General features: G+C 45.7%; 1 protein-coding gene across 1 annotated transcript in view; it reads left to right on the top strand.

Annotated features, from left to right (window-relative positions):
- LOC112604468 (translation initiation factor IF-2-like) overlaps window positions 1-17107 on the top strand; it is a 19536-nt gene extending 2429 nt beyond the window's left edge. Inside the window, exons 2-6 of the mRNA XM_025353506.1 lie at window positions 9551-10298; window positions 11102-11190; window positions 13885-13987; window positions 14463-14553; window positions 16586-17107. Of these exons, the coding sequence (XP_025209291.1) occupies window positions 9551-10298; window positions 11102-11190; window positions 13885-13987; window positions 14463-14553; window positions 16586-16640 (1086 nt within the window). The 3' untranslated portion in view covers window positions 16641-17107. The remainder of the gene's footprint in view (window positions 1-9550; window positions 10299-11101; window positions 11191-13884; window positions 13988-14462; window positions 14554-16585) is intronic.
- The last annotated feature ends 2485 nt before the right edge of the window (window positions 17108-19592 follow it).

Raw genomic sequence — 19592 nt, 5'->3', positions numbered from 1 at the left:
TTTTTTTTTGAGACGGAGTCTCGCTCTGCCGCCCAGGCTGGAGTGCAGTGGCCGGATCTCAGCTCACTGCAAGCTCCGCCTCCCGGGTTGACGCCATTCTCCTGCCTCAGCCTCCTGAGTAGCTGGGACTACAGGCGCCCGCCACCACGCCCGGCTAGTTTTTTGTATTTTTTAGTAGAGATGGGGTTTCACCGTGTTAGTCAGGATGGTCTCGATCTCCTGACCTCGTGATCCGCCCGTCTCGGCCTCCCAAAGTGCTGGGATTACAGGCTTGAGCCACCGCGCCCGGCCGGTCTTGATCTCTTGAACTCATGATCCGCCTGCCTTGGCCTCCCAAAGTGTTGGGATTATAGGCATGAGCCACCGTGCCAGACCTTTCCCTTTCTCACCATATATTCACTTGTAGCTGTGGAAGGGAAACATGTTCATCCCAAAAAGTTCGGAGTCCTGTGCAGCATCCAGGCATAGCCGTGGCAGCTGGGTGGGGTCCCAGGCTGAAGAGGTTAGCCACCGTGAAAACGGCTACAGGAAATGGGGCTGTGTCTAATCTCAAAGGATACCACAAAATGAAAGTTAACTCCAGACACTGCTTGTCCACAAATGGTCATCCCTCAGTACCAAGGCAACAGACATGAGGATGTGACTGAAGGCCAGGCCTATGAGACATGGTGTCCTTCTTGCCCTCAACATCAGTATCACGAAGCCAAAACACAGACTGTCCTGTCCACACCTACACAATAGAGACTTAGATCAGCTTCCTCCCATCTGCGGCTTTAAGAAATCCTGCTTAGGAGTAAAGCAGTAATTTCAGACAGCAGCTGAGAGTGTGTGGACACCAGGATGAAGAGGAGGATAGGCTCTTGCTATCCAGGCACTAAAAAGCATAATTATTTTAATTTCTTGTCCCATATTGGCACTCCTGTGGATGAAGGATAGAGAATTAGCATGGCCCTCCCTGCTTTCATCTTGTAAATGAGCAGGAATGTGGAACTTCAGGCAGGACAAATGGAGTGATGGTGAACCCCAGTAGCAGAGGCCTCAAAAAAATCAGTCCTCATGATGATCAGATATCTGGCCGCTGGTGTGGTACCCAGCCTGTTGAACATGCCAGAGGTGCCACACAAAGATGTGGATTCCTCCCCATCATACTTGTGTACAAAACCTGTGCAGAGTCTGCAGAAGATGCAAAAGGCCATCTACTCTAAGATCAGAGGTTCAGGGTTTCGAGCCACCTTATAGATTCTCATGATAAAGTAGCTGGCAAGAGCTAATGTGTTGACAAAGAGCACTGAGTAATGCTTACTGCGGCAGAAGCTGTTTGTGTCTAGCCAGAAGTCATTCTTCACCTCCTTAATGATAGGAACTCTGGTTCTATTCTGAGCAGCAGAGCACCCAACTATATTTCTTGGCTTCTTTTGCAGCTAGGTATAGCTAATCAGGCCAATGAAATATTGATAAATCAAATATCAGGTGAATGCTATGCTGATAAAAATCAAATTTTTTGGATAGGACTTCTGGTCGGGTACTTAAAAGAAAGAGTAACAGCTAGGAAACTCCCTTTTGGCCTTGCCTTTTCCTTCTTTCTACCTGGAATGTGGATTTAATGGCTGGAACCCCAACAGCCACCTTGTGACTTTGAGGACATAAGCCATGCCTTAAGGATGGCAGAGGAGAAAAACAGAAGATGCCTGATTCGCCGATAATCTTACAGAGCCTTCATCTCAGCCCTGGACTGCCTACTTCTGGACTTGAACGTGAGAGAATAAAACCCGATGTAATTAACCATTGTACTTACAACCAAAGGAAGTTCCTGTCAAACTTTCCAAAACAAGACACAGATTCCATAGAAAAACAGCTAACTCTTCCATCCTCATATTGGGACCAGAAGGGAGGTGAGCAGTACCTCACTGTGTGGCTGGCCTGACCTCAGAAGCTTTACGGTCAGCTCCAGAGCACTGACGCCTCCAGGATTGTAGCTCACAAGGGCAGAATAATAGTCACGGAGGAGGTGTGGACCTTCCCTGTCCCCACAGTCCAGCATCAATCTTTGCAAATCCCTCATAAGTATCTGATAGTTCAATCCCAGCATCTTTCAAACATCCTTTGGCTGGTTCTCTTCAGGCCAACTTCTCTGCCACTCTTACTAAAAATAAATCCATTCATCCATATACAACTGTCTTTTCAAAGTACACGCAGAATGAATTATAAACAAAATATACAACCACACTGTTCACAGTTGGCTAACTGGTTGCCAAGAGTCACTTCAGCATGGAGTTCTTGACTATTATTACACCTGGCTGTGGAGATGCCTGATGGCCCTCCAGGTCTACTACTTATCTCACTCTGTTGTTTGGAGGTGGTGAAAGGGACATCCCAAGCATCCTCTTGGTGCAAGAGAATGACAGGATATAGGCTGGAAGGTGTTTCTCATCTAAAGGTCTATTTGTTTTCCTCACAACATGGGTGCCCATTCCTGCTATTTCTTTCCTAATAACCCCCAACAGCTACCCTGCTAGGAAATGGGAGTTTTCTATAACTCCCTTGAAAAGCCGTATCAGTAAGTCTATCTGATGGAAACATGGATGGAAATAACACCCCCTCTATTGATTATGACTTTATGAGTTTCAAAGAATCCATAATACTCGTTTAGCTATTGTGGGGGAACAAGCCAAGCAGATATCAGCAAACCAAAGACAGGCTAAAACCAACCCTGAATGTCCTGTGTCTGGGCAAAGTGGGTGTGGACCACTGTACCACCTGGCTTGACAGAAACTGCCCATATAGACCTCCACGTCCCAGGTATCTTTGCATTCTTCAGTCTTCATGGTTGCTCCTTTCAAATACCAGATAAAATGCCAGGTCGGCATTTATCAGGTTCCAGAAGTCCATCTGGTTATTGCTTGTGATGTCAGCAGCTGTCTTGGCCTCATTCTGTGGCTCTTTTCTGGACTGCTGTTTGCAACAGCTCCTCTACCACCAACGTGAGTTCATCAGTCAGAGATGGCCAGAAATTTCACAAGTAAATTACTGCTATACTAGAGTTCTTTAAGGCTCTGGCCACGACACTAAGGCTCCTTGAGCAACTCTAAGATGGTAAGGGAGTAAGGGATTTGCTTCCTTGAAGTTCCTGGTGCTAGGACCAGAGCCCCTCTGTCATTCTCCCCCAGGGGCTTGTCTCCAGGCTCCTCCTTGCTTGATCCAGGCCTGTGGCTCTGCCTTCATCACTTGATCCTGGCCACTGCTCCTGTTCATCACCTGATCCTAGCCACTGCTCCTGCTCCACCATGAGCCACTGCTCCTGGCCCACAGTTCTCCCTTGCGACAATGCTGCCATTAGAGGGACCAGGGGTCACAGGCAGTCATGCTCCTAGTCTTAGCCCAAATTCCCTAGGAAATACAGCTCGAGGCAAGGATTAACAGCTGGTGCTTTATGAGGTGCAAACCTAGGGCGACATGAGTGAGGAAAAGGGAGTGAAGCAGGAAAGGATGGGAAGAAATGCAAGATGATGTTTGCCTGTCGACTTTTACTTCACCAGCTGGGAGAGAGATTATTCAGCAAGTGCATCTACTCGGCTCTGTAAGAAGCCCACATTCCAGCGTATGTGCAGCGACCGTGCCCCAGAGCAATAATGGGTACAGGGAAGCCGACGGAATTAATCTGATCAGCTCCCTCCATCTCTTGGACGCCCCCACACTTCAGGTGGCATCACCCAGCCACTCCTAGGGAAGCCAGACCCCACAACCCACTGTATGGCCCTTCAACAAGGCCGGAAGTGGTGTGAGGGGTCCGAAACCTGAGTGTGCAGCTCTTTGGCCTTCGGCTGGCAGGAGGAGAGCCTGGCACTCCCAGGCAGGTAACCGTCCAGCTGCGGGTGGTGCAAACGGAAGAGCTGAGTGGACTGACAGGCCCTGACAGCTGAAGTGGAACAAATGGCCGAGGGCCTCTGCAGAGGCCTAAGGGATGTGACGAGGCACACGACACAGGCCCGATGAACTCCCTCTGCTGCTTCACTCCAAGCCTGACTTTCTGCCTCAGGTCTGCCTGCCTCTCACACTATCTGAGGCCTTTGGCACCTCTCTCTCTCTTATGTTGAATCTCATGTACCCCAAATCTTCACCTGTTTGCCACCCAAATCCTTCCTTCACATTTTTGGCTTTGCCCTCTTCCATGGTGATGAACAGATTCCATATTAATTTATCTTCACATCAGCTTTCACATCAAAGTAAATGGCCTTTTATGGCACTATTGCTGCTTAAGACAGGCAAGGATGCTTTCCTGACAGGATGTCAGACCTATTAGAAGGAAACAGATGTTCTCATAAGTTTTGGAAACTCAGGGTTAATCTACCTGTAAGAGACAATGGGGACTCATGGGTTTTTATTACAAGGTGTTCCAATTCCACCCTGCTGCTGTGTGACACCAATTTATGTGCTGCAGTGGGAGGCGGCGCCACTGCTGTTCAAGGCCACATTATTCCAAAGTAGTGCCCATGTCTATGTGTGAAGAAAGTTCGAATTTTCCAGAAGCGCACAAATTAAAGCCAAGAAAAGCAATGAGAACCACATTAGTTTCAGGTACTTTTACCTTCTCTGCATCATACAGAGAAGAGTATACTGTCCTTCAGTTACTGACCATGTCAGTACCAGGAAATATTCTGGGGATGCTCCTTCCCTGGGGAGCCTGATCCCTGGTGCATGTGCACGGGGGGACACTCAACAAATAAAATTAATAATTATAATATCCGAAAGAGATAGGTGCTATGGAAAAGCAATAAAGTAACGAAGGACAAAAAGGCTTCACAGAGATGGTGAACAGAGGCTTGGCGCTGGTGACAGAGCAAGCCTGGCGGCCACATGGGGGAAGGATTATGCAAGCTGAGCTGGGCGTGGTGGCGGCACCTGTAGTCCCAGCTACTCAGGAGGCTGGGGCAGGAGAATCTCTTGAACCCAGGAGGCAGAGGTTGCAGTGAGCCAAGATTGCGCCACTGCACTCTAGCCTAGGTGACAGAACGAGACTCTGTCTCAAAAAAAAAAAAAGAGTAGAGCCAATAGAATTTTCTGAGGAACTGGATGTGCAGCGTGAGATAAAGAAAATGGTGACTCCAAGGTATCTGAATAGAGCAACCAAATGATCAAGCTGCCATTTACTGAAGTGGGGAAACTGCAGGGGGAAGAGGTTTGGCAGTGGAGAAGGGGGAACAGCAGAGGTTCACTTTCGAACATGCTACATTAAAGATGTTTATGAAACATCAAATCCAGAGGTGGAGGAGACAGCTCAAGGTCAGGGTTTGGAAAAGCCCAGGCTGGAGATATAAACTGGAAGCTGACCACATTTGGGTGGTATTTAGAGCATGTGGGTGGAATAAGATCATCTAAGAGTAGGCACCGCTATCCTAGTGTTGACAGAAGAGAGGCCCAAGGCCTGAGCTCTGGGGCATTTCAACATTTGGTTGATTCTCAGATGAGCAGCTTCAGCATCATCTGGGAAGTTAGTGGAAACACAAATTCTCAGGAACCACCTCAGACCACCTGAATGGGGGTGGAGTTCAGCACTGTGTTTTAACAAGACTTTCAGATGATTCTGATTACCATATAATTGTGTGCCACAAAACAGCATTTCAGTCAATGGCAGACCACATATATGATGGTGGTTCCAAACAATTATAACGAAGCTGAAAAATTCCTATTGCCTAGTAATGTAGCCATTAGCACAATACATTACTCGTGCTTGTGACAATGCTGGTGTAAACAGGCCTACTGCACTGTCAGTTGTACAAAAGTACAGCAATACAATTATCTACAGTATATAATACTTGCTAATGATAATAAACGACTATGTTACTGGTTTAAGTACTTACTATACTATACCTTTTATCATTATTTTAGAGTATACTCAGTATACTCCTACTTATAAGAAAAAAAGTTAACTGTAAAACTGTAAAACAGCCTCAGAGAGGTCCTTTGGGAGGTATCCCAGAAGCAGGCATTGCTATCCCAGGAGATGACAGCTCCATGCCTGTTACTGCCCTTGAAGACCTTCCACTGGGACAAGCTATGAAGGTGGAAGACAGTGAGATTGAAGACCCTGACCTTGCATAGGCCTAGGCTAATGTGTGTGTTTGTGCCTTAGTTCTTAGCTTTTTCTTTTCTTTTTCTTCTTCTTCTTCTTTTTTTTTTTAAGATGGAGTGTTCCTCTGTTGCCCAGGCTGGAGTGCAGTGGCACGATCTCGGCTCACTGCAACCTTTGCCTCCTGGGTTCAAGAGATTCTCCTGTCTCACAGCCTCCGAAGTAACTGGGATTACAGGCATATGCCACCACGCCCGGCTAATTTTTGTATTTTTAGTAGAGACGGGGTTTCGCCATGTTGGCCAGGCTGGACTTGAACTCCTGATAGGTGATCTGCCCGCCACCACACCTGGCCAGAAAAGGTAACTTATTGAAGGGCAATTCTTTTTATAAATTTAATGTAGCCTAAGTGTGCAACAGTTATAAAGTCTACAGTAGTGTATAGTAATGTCATAGGCCTTCACATTCACTCACCATTCAATGACACACCCAGAGCTGAAACCCACCCAATAGTCCCATAGACAAGGTTTTTTTTTTTTTTTTTTTTTTGATAAACATAGAATGTGTCCCTTCTAGTCTTAAAGTTTGAAACTGAAATTTTGTTTTGTCTGAGTTCCTTCCTCAGGAAAGAACTTCAGGCGTCTCAAAAGTATCAAAGAACAGGTTGGGCACGGTGGCTCACGCCTCTAATCCCTGCACTTTAGGAGGCCGAGATGGGTGGATCACCTGAGGTCAGGAGTTCGAGACCAGCCTGGTCAACATGATGAAACCCCATCTCTACTAAAAATACAAAAAATTAGCCGGGTGTGGTGGCAGGCGCCTGTTATCCCAGCTACTCAGGAGGCTGAGGCAGGAGAACCGCTTGAACCTGGGGAGGCGGAGATTGCAGTGAGCCAAGATCGTGCCACTGCACTCCAGCCTGGGCAACAAGAGAGAAACTTCTTCTCAAAAAAAAAGTATCAAAGAAGGGAAACTCACCAGACCACTACACTCAGACAGTGAGACACCACGCCTCTCATGCATCATGATTGCCATCCTACCTCTCCTGAGTTCCTATTTTCCCACACATTGTTACATTTCTTCCCTGCTATATAAACTCCTAACTTCAGGGGGTCAAGGAGATGGATTTGATACTGACCTCCCATCTTCCAGGCTGCATCGCCCAATAATCATCTCAGTCATTGGCTTCCTGTGCGGTGAGATCATGGTCTCAGTCATTGGCTTCCTGTGCTGTAAGTGGCAGGACCTAGACCTACAAGAAAAAAAGTTAACTGTAAAACAGCCTCAGAGAGGTCCTTTGGGAGTTATCCTGGAAGCAGGCATTGCTATCCTAGGAGATGACAGTGTTTTGGTAACAGAGTAACTTCCAGTCTTGCAAGCTCCAATCATGGTAAGTGCCCTATACAGGTGCACAGGATATGTTGTATCCTATGTTATGTTTAGATACACAAATACCATTGTGTTACAATGACCTACAGTCTTCACCACATAACCTGCTGTACATGTTTATAGCTTTGGCGCAATAGGCTATGCCATATAGCCTGGGTGTGCAGTAGGTGATACAGTCTAGGTTTTCATAAATACATTCTATGATGTTCACACAAGAACAAAATCACCTAAAAATGCATTTCTCTGAGGGTATCCTGGTTGTTAAGCGATGCATGACTGTTGTTTGGAAAACACTGGTTTAGAGGTGGGGAGAAGAGGAAATACCTAATGAGATTGAGAAAAAGTGACCAGTCAAGGACGAAGAAAACCAGAAAGTATTTCCAGGAGCAGGGAGCAGCCAAGTGTTATTACCTATTAATAAAGTGAGATGAGGACTGACAATTGACGTGGTAACAAAGAAGGGATATCTGTGATGGGGATGATTAGCAACAAAAAGAAAGGGGTGCTCCAGACACATTGAAACCAGCCCAGTAGTCCCATAGACTTTATTTTGGATATACATAGAAAGTGATTTTTTTTTTTTTTTCGAGACGGAGTCTCACAATGGAGTTGCCCAGGTTGGAGTGCACTGGCATGATCTTGGCTCACTGCAACCTCCGCCTCCTGGGTTCAAGCGATTCTCCTGCCTCAGCCTCCCAAGTAGCTGGGATTACAGGCGTGTGCCACCAAGCCTGGCTAATTTTTCTATTTTTAGTAGAGATGGGGTTTCACCATGTTGGCCAGGCTGGTCTTGAACTCCTGACCTCAAGTGATCCACCCGCCTCAGCCTCCCAAAGTGCTGGGATTATAGACATGAGCCACCTCGCCCGGCAGACTCTCTGGTCTTAAAGTTTGAAGCTTATACTGTTTTATTATAGTTCCTTCCTCAGGAAAGATCCTCAGGCCTCTCAAAAAAGTATCAAAAGGTGATTCTGAGAGAGCATTTGATGGAAAAAAAAAGTATCAAAGAACTGAAACACACCAGATGACGGCATCCAGACAAGGATACACCAGACCCCTCATCATCATGATTGCTTCCTTATGTCTCCCTCATTCCTGTTCCCCCCACACGGTCACATTTCTTCCCTGCTATATAGACCCCTGGTTTTTGTAGGTCAGGGAGATGGATTTGCAGCTGGTCTCCCATCTCCTTGGCTGCAGCACCTGACTAAAGCCTTCTTCCTTGGCAATACTCCTCTCAGTGATTGGCTTTTTTGTGCAGCAAGCTGCAGGGCATAGACCTTATCCCTGGGGTTTCTGTAACAACATCAGCCAGTGGTGTCTTTCATATGAAGCATCTTCTGAAGGAAACTGCCCATCCCATATCTCCTGCGGAGGGAAGGGTGGGGAGACTCCCTTTGGCTGCCATTTGAGCTGGCACGGCTGTGTCTCTACCACATGTCCTTTATCCCCACCAGCCCTAGCTGCCTGTACCAAATATAGCCAATCTATGGACCAGTTAGAGATACGCGTGGTTATCTCTGCAGAAGAAACCCAAAATAATACTGGCTTATACAAAATAGAAGTCTGCATCTCTCTCATGCCAAAGCCCAAGTTCTGTTCCAGCAAATTACTCGGGGCTCCGTTCCTCCTACCTTGTTGGTTTACCATCGCTAGGGTGCAGACTAGTTCACACGGCCCATGATGATTCACTATGTTCCAGGCAGCAAGGGGCTGGGGGTGCTGGGGAGGGCAAGGGCAGGAATAATGATAAGCCTTGGGAAGCCTTGAGCCTATCTAAAAATTGGAGATTCTGTTGGAGAAAGGTCAATTGGACATTGTGGCTTGTATCCAAACAAGGACATCGCTAATTAGATTTTCTCTTGGGAATCGGAACTGGACAGAAACCTGGCACTTTAACGTGGGAAGGTAAGTGAAAACACGCCCTAGCCTGAAGACCCGCCCACCCCTAGAGCTCCTGGGGAGTCTGCAAGACCTCCAGGCTCCAGCCTCCTTGGGGCAGCAGCCCTAGTTTACTGGTTCTTCTTGGAGACGTGGCTGTTGTTGGGGTTGAGGTGATTTCGGGATTGAAATTCCATTTTTCTTTATTCCGAGGTGCAATATGGAACAAACATCCCTGCTTACTTTAAACTGAGATCCCCTCTGTGCCCGCCGCGAAGGGCCGACGCATGGAGGCGCAGCAGCAGGGACGCCGCCGGGCGCCTCCCCTCCGAGGGAGCACGGCAGCCCGGGAAGGATCCCACGTGGGTCAGGGGCGCGCCCTCCGCCGTCACCGTAGCGGGGACGCGAAAGTCCCACGACAGGCGGGGTTTGGCGCGTCCGCCGCGCACAGTCGGCACTGAAGGAGGAGCGGCCCTTCGACAGCCACGGGCACGGATTCGCCAGCTGCCGAACGCTCCTCCAGGCCGGTCAGGCGCGCGCGGCGCCAAGAAACGCAGCCCGGGGCGCAGGCGGCCGCGGGGTCCTCTGGGAAGCGGCGTTGGGCGCGACCGCCGCCAGCCGCGCCCCGCGGAGGATTCTGGGAGTGGTAGTCCGGCCTCACAGTTGGCCGGCGCTAGGCGTCGCAGCCGGCGGTTAGGTGCCTTTGTAGTCGGGCTCCGCTTGCCGGTGTGTGGCTGGAGGTCGAACCCAGGGTGGAGGAGGGCTGAGCGCATCCCCTTTCAGTCTGAGTGCCCGGGAGGAGGGTGGCGGGAGGACCCCCGGGTGGGGGCGCCGGGCCGCCAGCGCGTGCGTTCCGGGCCTCTTGGGGGACGCGAGCGGCGGACCCCCGGCCCCTTCCCCCGCGGCGGTTGCCTCCAGCGCGGGCTGGAGGAAGGAGTCTCCATGGAACCTGGGGGCAGAGGTGAGGATTTGGGAGTGAGGCGGCCTTGGTGCCCGCTGGAGAGGGAGAAAGGGAGAAAGTGTGGGGCAGGCTCAGGAAGGAGTCGCGTCACGAGCCCCTTCCCGCTGGCCGGTCTCACGTGGGGTTTTGAGGGACAGCCCGCCACTTCCATTGCCCTCCTGGTCTGTAGGCGCTGGACGCCTCCCTTGCCCAAGGGAAGATACCAACACATCTGAAGTTTGGCTTTTGATAAGGACTTGTCTTTTGATGTTAGAGGAGCCCCATCAGGCAGTAGGAAGGGACTATCTGACCCTTTTGGAAGGAAGAGAAGGCGGGGATTTGAGAAGTCACGGAGTTTGTTTACAATCTTGGTTTGTTTTTGCTGGTGGTGGTGGTTCTTCCGTAAGACCCTTCGCTTTTCTGAGTCAGTCGGTATTGTATCAATATCTGAAAAGCCAATGTTCAAAAAGAATTTAACTCGTCTTCGTTCATCCTGGGAGCCTGAAATACAACAGAGGTGAATCACTGAGGCATGGACATACAAAGACTTGGAGTATTATTTTGACTACTTAGCACATGCAAGATAAAAATATGTTTAATTTATATGTCTAGATGCTCAGTCTACTGGAGCTTAAGGGCAGAGGAGAACAGGAGGAGCCTGAGGCAGCAATGGTCAAGGCTGTCTTGATTAAAGGATATTATGCGATTGTCCTTTGGTTCCCAGTGTTGACTCTTCTTAGATGACAACTAGCTGGTGTGTGGCACTTCCTGCTAGTTTATTGCAAGGAAAGAGTAATCGTCATGGCTCCTGTCTCCACTTTTAGGATCACTTTTTGAGGACTCAGACCTTCTCCATGCTGGAAACCCAAAAGAAAATGACGTGACTGCTGTGCTGCTGACCCCTGGGTCCCAAGTAAGTTTAGATTTCTTCTTCTTTTTTTCCTTCTGTTCTCAGAGCAAGGATATGTTTCCTTCCATTGTTACGGAATTGCTCAGCCCTGATTCCTAGACCACTGGGTTCATCCTGATAAACTGATGACTGAGGAACCCCACAGGAAGTGGTCTTCGGTTGTGCAGGACTCTCTTCCCAGCATTGCTTTCTCCCTACCCACTGAATGTTTGCTGCACACACACTCCTGTAATTGGCCTTGGTGAGGTGCAAAGAAGTAAAAGCCACTTGCTCCTGCGTCGTGGAGTTTACTAAGGCAGTGAGAGATATATAGATAAAATAAACATAAGGAAATAGATATTTTTTAAACGTAGAAATGATTGGTCCAGACAAGTCATAAAAGTCTCTGAAAGAGATTTTCTTTTAATCATCTGTTTGGGAGAAGTGTAGGATAAAAACTGTACTTTGAAAAACAAGAGAGATTGAGTAGTCGGAGGGTAGAATAAGGGAATATTCCAAGAGAGAACAGCTTTGGCCAAAAAAAGAAAAAAAAAGTCTTCAAATGATGAGGGAGTTGGAGGTCTTTCAAGGATGTGTGGATGTGTGAGTCGCTGTGGGGAGACCTAGACTGTGGTGAGGGAAGCTTGGCTGTGTTGTACCCAGACCCCAGGACAATCTACACTCAGTCTTATTCCAGAGGTAAATGACGGCCCCATGAAGGTTTTTAGAGGCCCAGCAGGACGAAACATGCCGTAGCTGATTGGAGAGAGAAGATTCGTAAAGATGCTTCTGTAAGATCTGGCCAAGACAGTGGGAGATTGGCAGACCCTTTGGTTCAGGTGCTGGGACTCTTTGTTTCCAGCACACCAGGCCTAAGCATACAGGTACTGATGATCCTTATAAAACCATAGGAGAAAATGCCAGTATTGATTTTGATCTGTGAATTTGTAAATGGCGTTCAGAGAGATGAGGGGAGAGAAAGTCAGTAGCGCCTGCTGACAGTGTCTGATTGGCATGCCTGTGCCTTCCGACCCCGGCACAGGCACTTAAGTGAGTAGATTGCTGAGGTTTTCTTAGGGAACTGAAGTCTGAGGGCCTGCCTGTTAGTCTGTTGGTGTTAGCATTGTTTGTACAGAACGAAGATGGTGCACGTTATATTACTTGTGCTGATTACTCCTGAGGTGTATGACCTTATGTGTGGGATTTCTTACTTAAAGTGTTTAAGAGTGTATTTTGGGCAGAGGATTTTCAGAGTAGGTGGTTCTTTAGCTTTATGTCATTAGGTGCATTGTTTTACTAATAATTTTTGAAAGACTATGAAATATACATTAGAAAGCTGAATGCAAACAAAATTTACCGTTTGAGATATATATATATATTCATTCAAGGGGCTGTGGCCCAAGTGGTAATTTAAAGAGCTGTAAAACTGATTCATTTGCTAACCCAAGGACTGGTTTATTTTACTCTTAAGTTAAACTGTAGTTGCACAGAAATTTAAAAAATAGACTTTGAAAAATTATTAGACATTTATCTTAGCAGCAGTAACAGATTCAAAAGAGCGTTACCTGCTCTACTTCCTTATTTCAATATTTTAGTAAACAAACTAAACTTTGTGCCTGTCATCTAGAAGAAAGTTAGGCTAAATACTCCTGCACTGTTTTCTATGTTTAATATGCTTCTGTTCTCCTCCCCACTTCTGTGTCCATGCACGCTTTTATAGAACACCCCATTTAAACTTGTTTCTATTAATTCTTGTTCCTTCCTTCCTTTCTTCATTCAAATATTCAACGAATATTTACAGAGTTTCTACTCTGTGCCAAGTACTAGGGCTGCTTCAGCGAACAAAAATAGACCTGGCCTCTGCCCCTGTGGAGCTGATGTTAGTCACAAGGTCTCCTCTATGTGTACAACCCAAGGGAAGGAACATGTGTTCTAACAGGAGGGTCAGGGAAGGCTTCCCCTGAGTAACACCTGAGCTGAGATCTGAAGGGAGAGAAGGATTCACATTGCTGAAAGGATGGGGCAGGGGGCGGAATATTCAGGAATAGGAAGCAGGGTGTGTAAAGGGGCCAAAGGGAACAGGACACACACTTCAAGCAAATGAAAGAACGCCACCAGCTGGGGGGCAGGGGCAGACTGATCAGGGTCGTTGTGAAAAATGACAAGAACACTCTGGGAACTTTCGTAATATTTTGGGCTTCAGATACTGTTTTACAAATAAGTCTATATTCTGTGACGTGTAGGAAACGTCTTAATTTTTAGTATGTATGGAACTGATTTCATTCTTAGGAAAACTAGAGAAAACAATACTTCAATTTCTTGAACCCCGTATGTTTTAAAAACTATACCATAAGGAAAATATTTAATTCATCATTACATTTTTCTCCCCCTTTTCCTATATAAGTAGTAGCAAATTCTGTAGTTCTGCAATTTATTAATAAATAAACTAAGAAGTTCATACCTTCAAGTCTTACATTGAAGGTGCTTTCCTTCCTACTTGCAGGTAATATGCATTTCTGTTGCCTGGAGGCAAAGAGTGAGTCAGTGGACTGCAGATTCACCAGAGAATGTTAGTACTGGAAAGGGTGGCCGAGGCCATGTTGTCTGTCCTCTTTTTATCCTTCCTGTCTTCCTCCTCCTGTGCTGTCAGCTTTAGCCCTCTTCAGAGGCCTCTATAAGGAGGCTCATTGGTGAGCACCAATCTGTTTGGTTTTTCAGGAACTGATGATCAGGGATATGGCCGAGGCTCTCACCCAGTGGAGGCAGCTGAACTCTCCTCAGGGAGATGTGCCTGAGAAGCCCAGGAATCTGGTCTTGCTGGGTAAGGATGGCTCCCCCAGTGCCCGTGATTTTAGCCAGTGTGGTACCTTGGTCTCCTCAGTTCCTAGGAGCTCCAGGGTCCTTATATTCAATGATTCTTAATTCTAGTAGGGCCTGAGACAGGCAATTTCTGCCTTTTGTTTCTGGATATAGTTTTAACACTCCTGGAATTAGACATAAACTATACCTTTATTTTATAGACCTGTAGCATCCTTCTTCTCTACTCCTTGACCAAGGATGTGGAGACAAAGTGCTAATGAAAACAACTCTTAAGAGAATGGATGCTTATTCTTTAAATAGGGGGAGGTAAAATTGATAAGGGACTCAACCCCCTGTCAATCTTCCTACCTCATGAGCACTGTCGAGGAAGAAATGGAGAACTGACCTCACTCTCTCCCTCTCTTACCATGTTCCTGAAGACCAAGGAACGAACACTGAGGTCTTTACCAGACTCCTTTTTCTTTCGCTATGAATAGGGCTTCCAATTTCCACACCTGATGTAATCTCTCAGTTGGAGCATGAGGAGGAACTGAAGAGAGAAGTTTCAAAAGCAGCCGCTCCAGGTGCGTGAGTGTTGAAAACGGTGCGAGTAAAACCCAGATTGTCAGTGGAAATGCTTATGGAGGAGGAGCCTGTCCAGATATTGCTAGACCCATGGAAAAGTTGAAGTCCCTGTCTCTCCCCTGTGCCACATCCTAGCTCCGTGGATGGTGATATGTTTATAAAGTTATAATTTGATTTTTTAGAAAGTAAATACTTTCTACTCTTTCAAACCAATTCTTTTTCCCAAATAAGGTGCAATGAAACCAACATTTTAATGTTTGTTAATAACTTGCTTGGGTTCAAGTCTCTAAACCAGAATTTTCCACGTGTCATTTTATCTTTGCCGAACGCCATGTTTTTGAGTCTCAGATCAATGACTGTAAATTCATCTCTGGGGTTTCCCTTGCCACCTTCTCTGTCTAAGCAGAGGCGGCATGGCATGATGGTTAAGACTGCAGACTTTGGAACTAAGCTCCCTTGGTTTAAACCCGATCTTAGCTACTCATTAGCTTTGTGACCTTTAACAGGTGACTTGTGTTCTCTGTGACTTAAATTTCCCCAATGGTGAAATGGGGATAGTGACAGCACAGAGCTTATACTGTTGTGGTGACGATCAAAGGAAATAATCCAAGAGAAATGTTTTAAACCGTACCTGGCTATATGCTAAGCAAATGATAGCTGTTAAGTCCTCGTAACTTTTTTGAAAGATGTTATGGATTTGACCCTGTTACTTCTGTTACTGCAATAGACTATTGGTTAATTATACTTTCTTTACTCTTATCTTTGTAAAATTGAGGCAGCATAATACTGCTAGATGTCCCAATGAGTTGCTTACTCTGCCAGTTGTGTATTCCTCTACCTGCTTTCAAAGCCGTTGTTAGTCTACCTGCCTAACTTTTTTGCCTTCTCTGTTCTTCAGCTTGAACTCTTAACATCAGATAAGCAAGTCCCTCACTGTCCTCCACTAACCGTGTGTTCTTCGTGAACATTTGGGGCTTTAATTTTTACACTCCCCTTAGCTGGAAGTCCATTTGCCTTTAACCTGTTCTACCTATTTGTCCTTTAAAATCCCAGGCACTTCCTTGAGTATATCTCGTTGAGAACACTGTATTGTATTAATTTATTTCATGTAGAGACATGATTGGAATGGATATTAAAGACCGTTTAAGCTTGCAAGGATTTAAACATTTTTAGCAATGAAGCTTTTCCCCCTCAAATTCTTACTAGGAAGCCCAGGAACTTGGGGCAGGTATCTTGAGAGGTTGGGGACTAATCTGAACACATGGAGTTTCAACCTTCCTCTCCCAACACACTGCTGTTTTTCTCTTTCGTTCCTTTCTCTCTTTTTTCTTTCTTCTTGGTTCTGTTTTACTCTTTCCAGTTTGCTGGGTCTAGGGTGATGGTAAGCAATCAGAGGTGATTAATTGCTTTCCAGTTAATAAGCTTTGTGCTCATTTGAGTTTGTAGACCTGGACCATGTTGAATGCTAGCTTCTAGAATTTGTGTCTCATCTTGAGATGGTAGAAGCAACAGATTTTTGTGAAAGGGAGATGGTTTTCAGCAATTAGTCTTTTAGCAGTGGTTGGGACATACTGGAGTAGGAAAGGATTGGTGGCAAGGAGATTAGGTAAAGATGGTCATTCTTGAGGCATGAAATGATAAGGCTCTGGTCAGATGGGTACAGTGAGTCTTTGGAAGACCATGTTTCTCTGATCCTAGCCCTGTCTCCTCTAAATCCTTTTAAAAAAATCTGCTATTTCTCCACATCACCTCTTGTTAGTCTCGTTCTGTTATTTTTCGTTATTTCCTATCCTGCTGCATAGGGGAACGTTGAGTACCTGTACACACTCTCCTTTTACGCAGCTGTACTTCTTTGTCCAGTCATCTTTTTTTTCTTGTGTTCTCCCAAGATTGCAAGACTATTTTTGAGAGCTTTGAAGTTCATGTGTTCCCTGTAAATATTCTTAACAAACATGTCTCATTAATTTCCTACCCCAGCAGTTATTTTTCTCCCAGGGTAGGAAATGATACACGTGTGTATTTTTGCTTATTTCAGACTGGGAAACAATACCAGAAAGCAAGGAGCTCACTCCAGAAAAGGGTATTTCTGAAGAAGAATCGGCCCCTGGGGTGTTAATTGTAAGATTTTCAAAGGAAGGTTCTAGTGAACGTGAGGATTCTTTAGAGAGTCAGCAGGAAAACCATGAGAAACATTTAATACAAGACGCTGTCACTCAGAAATCTTCTAGGGAGAGAAGTTACCAATTTGATGAATTTAGAAGAAGTTGCACTCGGAGGTCCTTACTTGTTCAGCAGCAGGGAGAGAGACTACATCATTGTGAGTCATTTAAAAATAACTTAAAACAAAATTCAGAAATAATTAGGCATGAGAGAATTTGTGCAGGAAAGAAACCTTGGAAATGCAGTGAGTGTGAGAAAGCCTTCAGTTACTACTCAGCTTTTGTCTTACATCAGAGAATTCACACCGGAGAAAAACCCTATGAATGTAAGGAGTGTGGGAAAGCCTTTAGCCAGAGCATACACCTTACTCTGCACCAGAGAATTCATACTGGAGAGAAGCCCTATGAATGCCATGAGTGTGGGAAAGCCTTCAGTCACCGCTCAGCCCTTATTCGGCATCACATCATTCATACTGGGGAAAAACCCTATGAATGCAATGAATGCGGGAAGGCCTTTAACCAGAGTTCATACCTCACTCAACATCAGCGAATTCATACTGGAGAGAAACCTTATGAGTGTAACGAATGTGGGAAGGCCTTCAGCCAAAGCACATTCCTTACCCAGCATCAGGTCATTCACACTGGAGAGAAACCCTATAAGTGTAACGAATGTGGCAAAGCCTTTAGTGATCGGTCAGGTCTTATTCAGCACCAGAGGACTCATACTGGGGAGCGGCCTTACGAGTGTAACGAATGTGGGAAAGCCTTTGGCTACTGCTCAGCCCTGACTCAGCACCAGAGAACTCACACTGGGGAGAAACCCTATAAATGCAATGATTGTGCCAAAGCCTTCAGTGACCGCTCAGCCCTTATTCGTCATCAGAGAACACACACTGGAGAGAAACCTTACAAATGTAAAGATTGTGGAAAAGCATTCAGCCAGAGCTCGTCTCTTACAAAGCATCAGAAAACTCACACTGGAGAAAAGCCCTACAAGTGTAAGGAATGTGGAAAAGCCTTCAGCCAGAGCTCATCCCTCTCTCAACATCAGAAAACTCATGCTGGAGTGAAAACCAAGAAATATGTCCAAGCTTTTAGTGAGCATTTAACCTTTGGCCAACACAAGAGAATTCATACTGGGTAAAGACCATGTACATGTGGTACATTCAGAGCGTACTTGTTGAGCATTTACCGTGGTTGCCATGGGGGTCTACAGAGAGATTTAAGATGGTGTTGCAAAAAAGTTATTGAGAAGTCACTGCTGATACGGGTTGTAGCATGATTAGACTGAAAGTATAGTTTTACCTTTTTAAAAGTGTTCTGGCAGAGGACGCTGAATTTTCCTCAGGAAAGAGGGAAATTATTTGTAACACCCTAATGTGTATGTAAATTACCATATCCTTGGGAGAGAAATGGGGTATGCTGTGGTGGAAAGGGGACATCTTGACTGCTAGATATTTTCATAATACTAAGAATATAAGTTTTAAAGAGATAAGTTATACTTTTAGGGAAGTTGCGTGGGTAGAAATAAGAGATTGAGAATTCACAATGGGTTTGTCAGGAGTGGTGGTGGAAGGGAAGTTGTCCTTCATTCTTTTTTTTTTTTTTTTTTTGAGACAGAGTCTCGCTCTGTCGCCCAGGCTGGAGTGCAGTGGCGCGATCTCGGCTCACTGCAAGCTCCGCCTCCCGGGTTCACGCCATTCTCCTGCCTCAGCCTCCCGAGTAGCTGGGACTACAGGCGCCCACAACCGCGCCTGGCTAATTTTTTTTGTATTTTTAGTAGAGACGAGGTTTCACCGTGGTCTCGATCTCCTGACCTTGTGATCCGCCCGCCTCGGCCTCCCAAAGTGCTGGGATTACAGGCGTGAGCCACCGCGCCCGGCCAGTTGTCCTTCATTCTTAAGTTTAAAGAGCCAAAGGAAGTAGAGGGAAAGGATAGAGAAAAAGAGCTCCGGGAATGAACCCAAAAAATGTTGATTATGTTAACTACTCAACTGAATATTCACAACCGTGAAAAATATTAGACTTAATAGTTGTCCGGTTGAAAAGTTTCTGTGAGGGTAGCTTTACCCTGCAGCTAAGGACTGTTGGCTGACTGTTTCTGTGAGGGTAGCTTTAGGCTGCAGCTAAGGACTGTTGGCTGCAGGGTAATGCAGGGTGTTTGCTTCTGCACTTTTTGTCTTTTAGACCTTGCTTACTGAGACATCGCCTACTAAATCATGTTAATTTCCAAGGGTCAGGAGCCACAGCTTAGAAAATTGAGTACAGAAGAGACCTTTGATGTGTTCAAACTGTTTTAAGGTATCTGAGTTACCTGAGAATGTGCTGGTTTATAAAGATTTACCTCAGTTGTATCTAGTTTGTACCTTAGATTTTTTATAGCTTATAGTAAAGTTTAGTTGTAGATTTGCACTGACACTGCATATTAGATTATGAAAAGCTTGAAAAGACTTTGAAATACCTTTTACCATTTTACTCTTGGGTAGAGGCAGGTGGCGTCTTTTTATATTTTTTTTTTTCATTGAAACTTTGAAGATTATTGGACACATTATTTTGAGTGCAGTTTTTAATTTTAGGAAGCTGTACTATGATGTATCTTGCTGTGAATTTCTTTTAGTTTACCCTATTGGGTTTGCTCAGCTTCTTCAATGTGTAGGTTTATGTCTTTTGCCAAATTTGGTAGATTTTCAGCCCTCATCTCTTTAAATACATTTTAGCCCCCACCTTCTACTCCTTTTGTCCTGGGACTCTAATGAAAGAAATAGGAGCTCTTTGGTTGTCGTCTCACAAGTTCCTGAGGCTCTGTTCATTTTTTCTTGACGATTTTTGTCTGAATCTGCTCAATCTGCCATAACAAGACAGCATAGACTGACCGGGTGACTC

Source organism: Theropithecus gelada, chromosome 13, assembly GCF_003255815.1.
Source record: "Theropithecus gelada isolate Dixy chromosome 13, Tgel_1.0, whole genome shotgun sequence".
Lineage (NCBI taxonomy): Eukaryota > Metazoa > Chordata > Mammalia > Primates > Cercopithecidae > Theropithecus > Theropithecus gelada.
The sequence above is the reverse complement of the archived record's forward strand: the minus strand, read 5'-3'. Positions and strand labels throughout refer to the sequence as shown.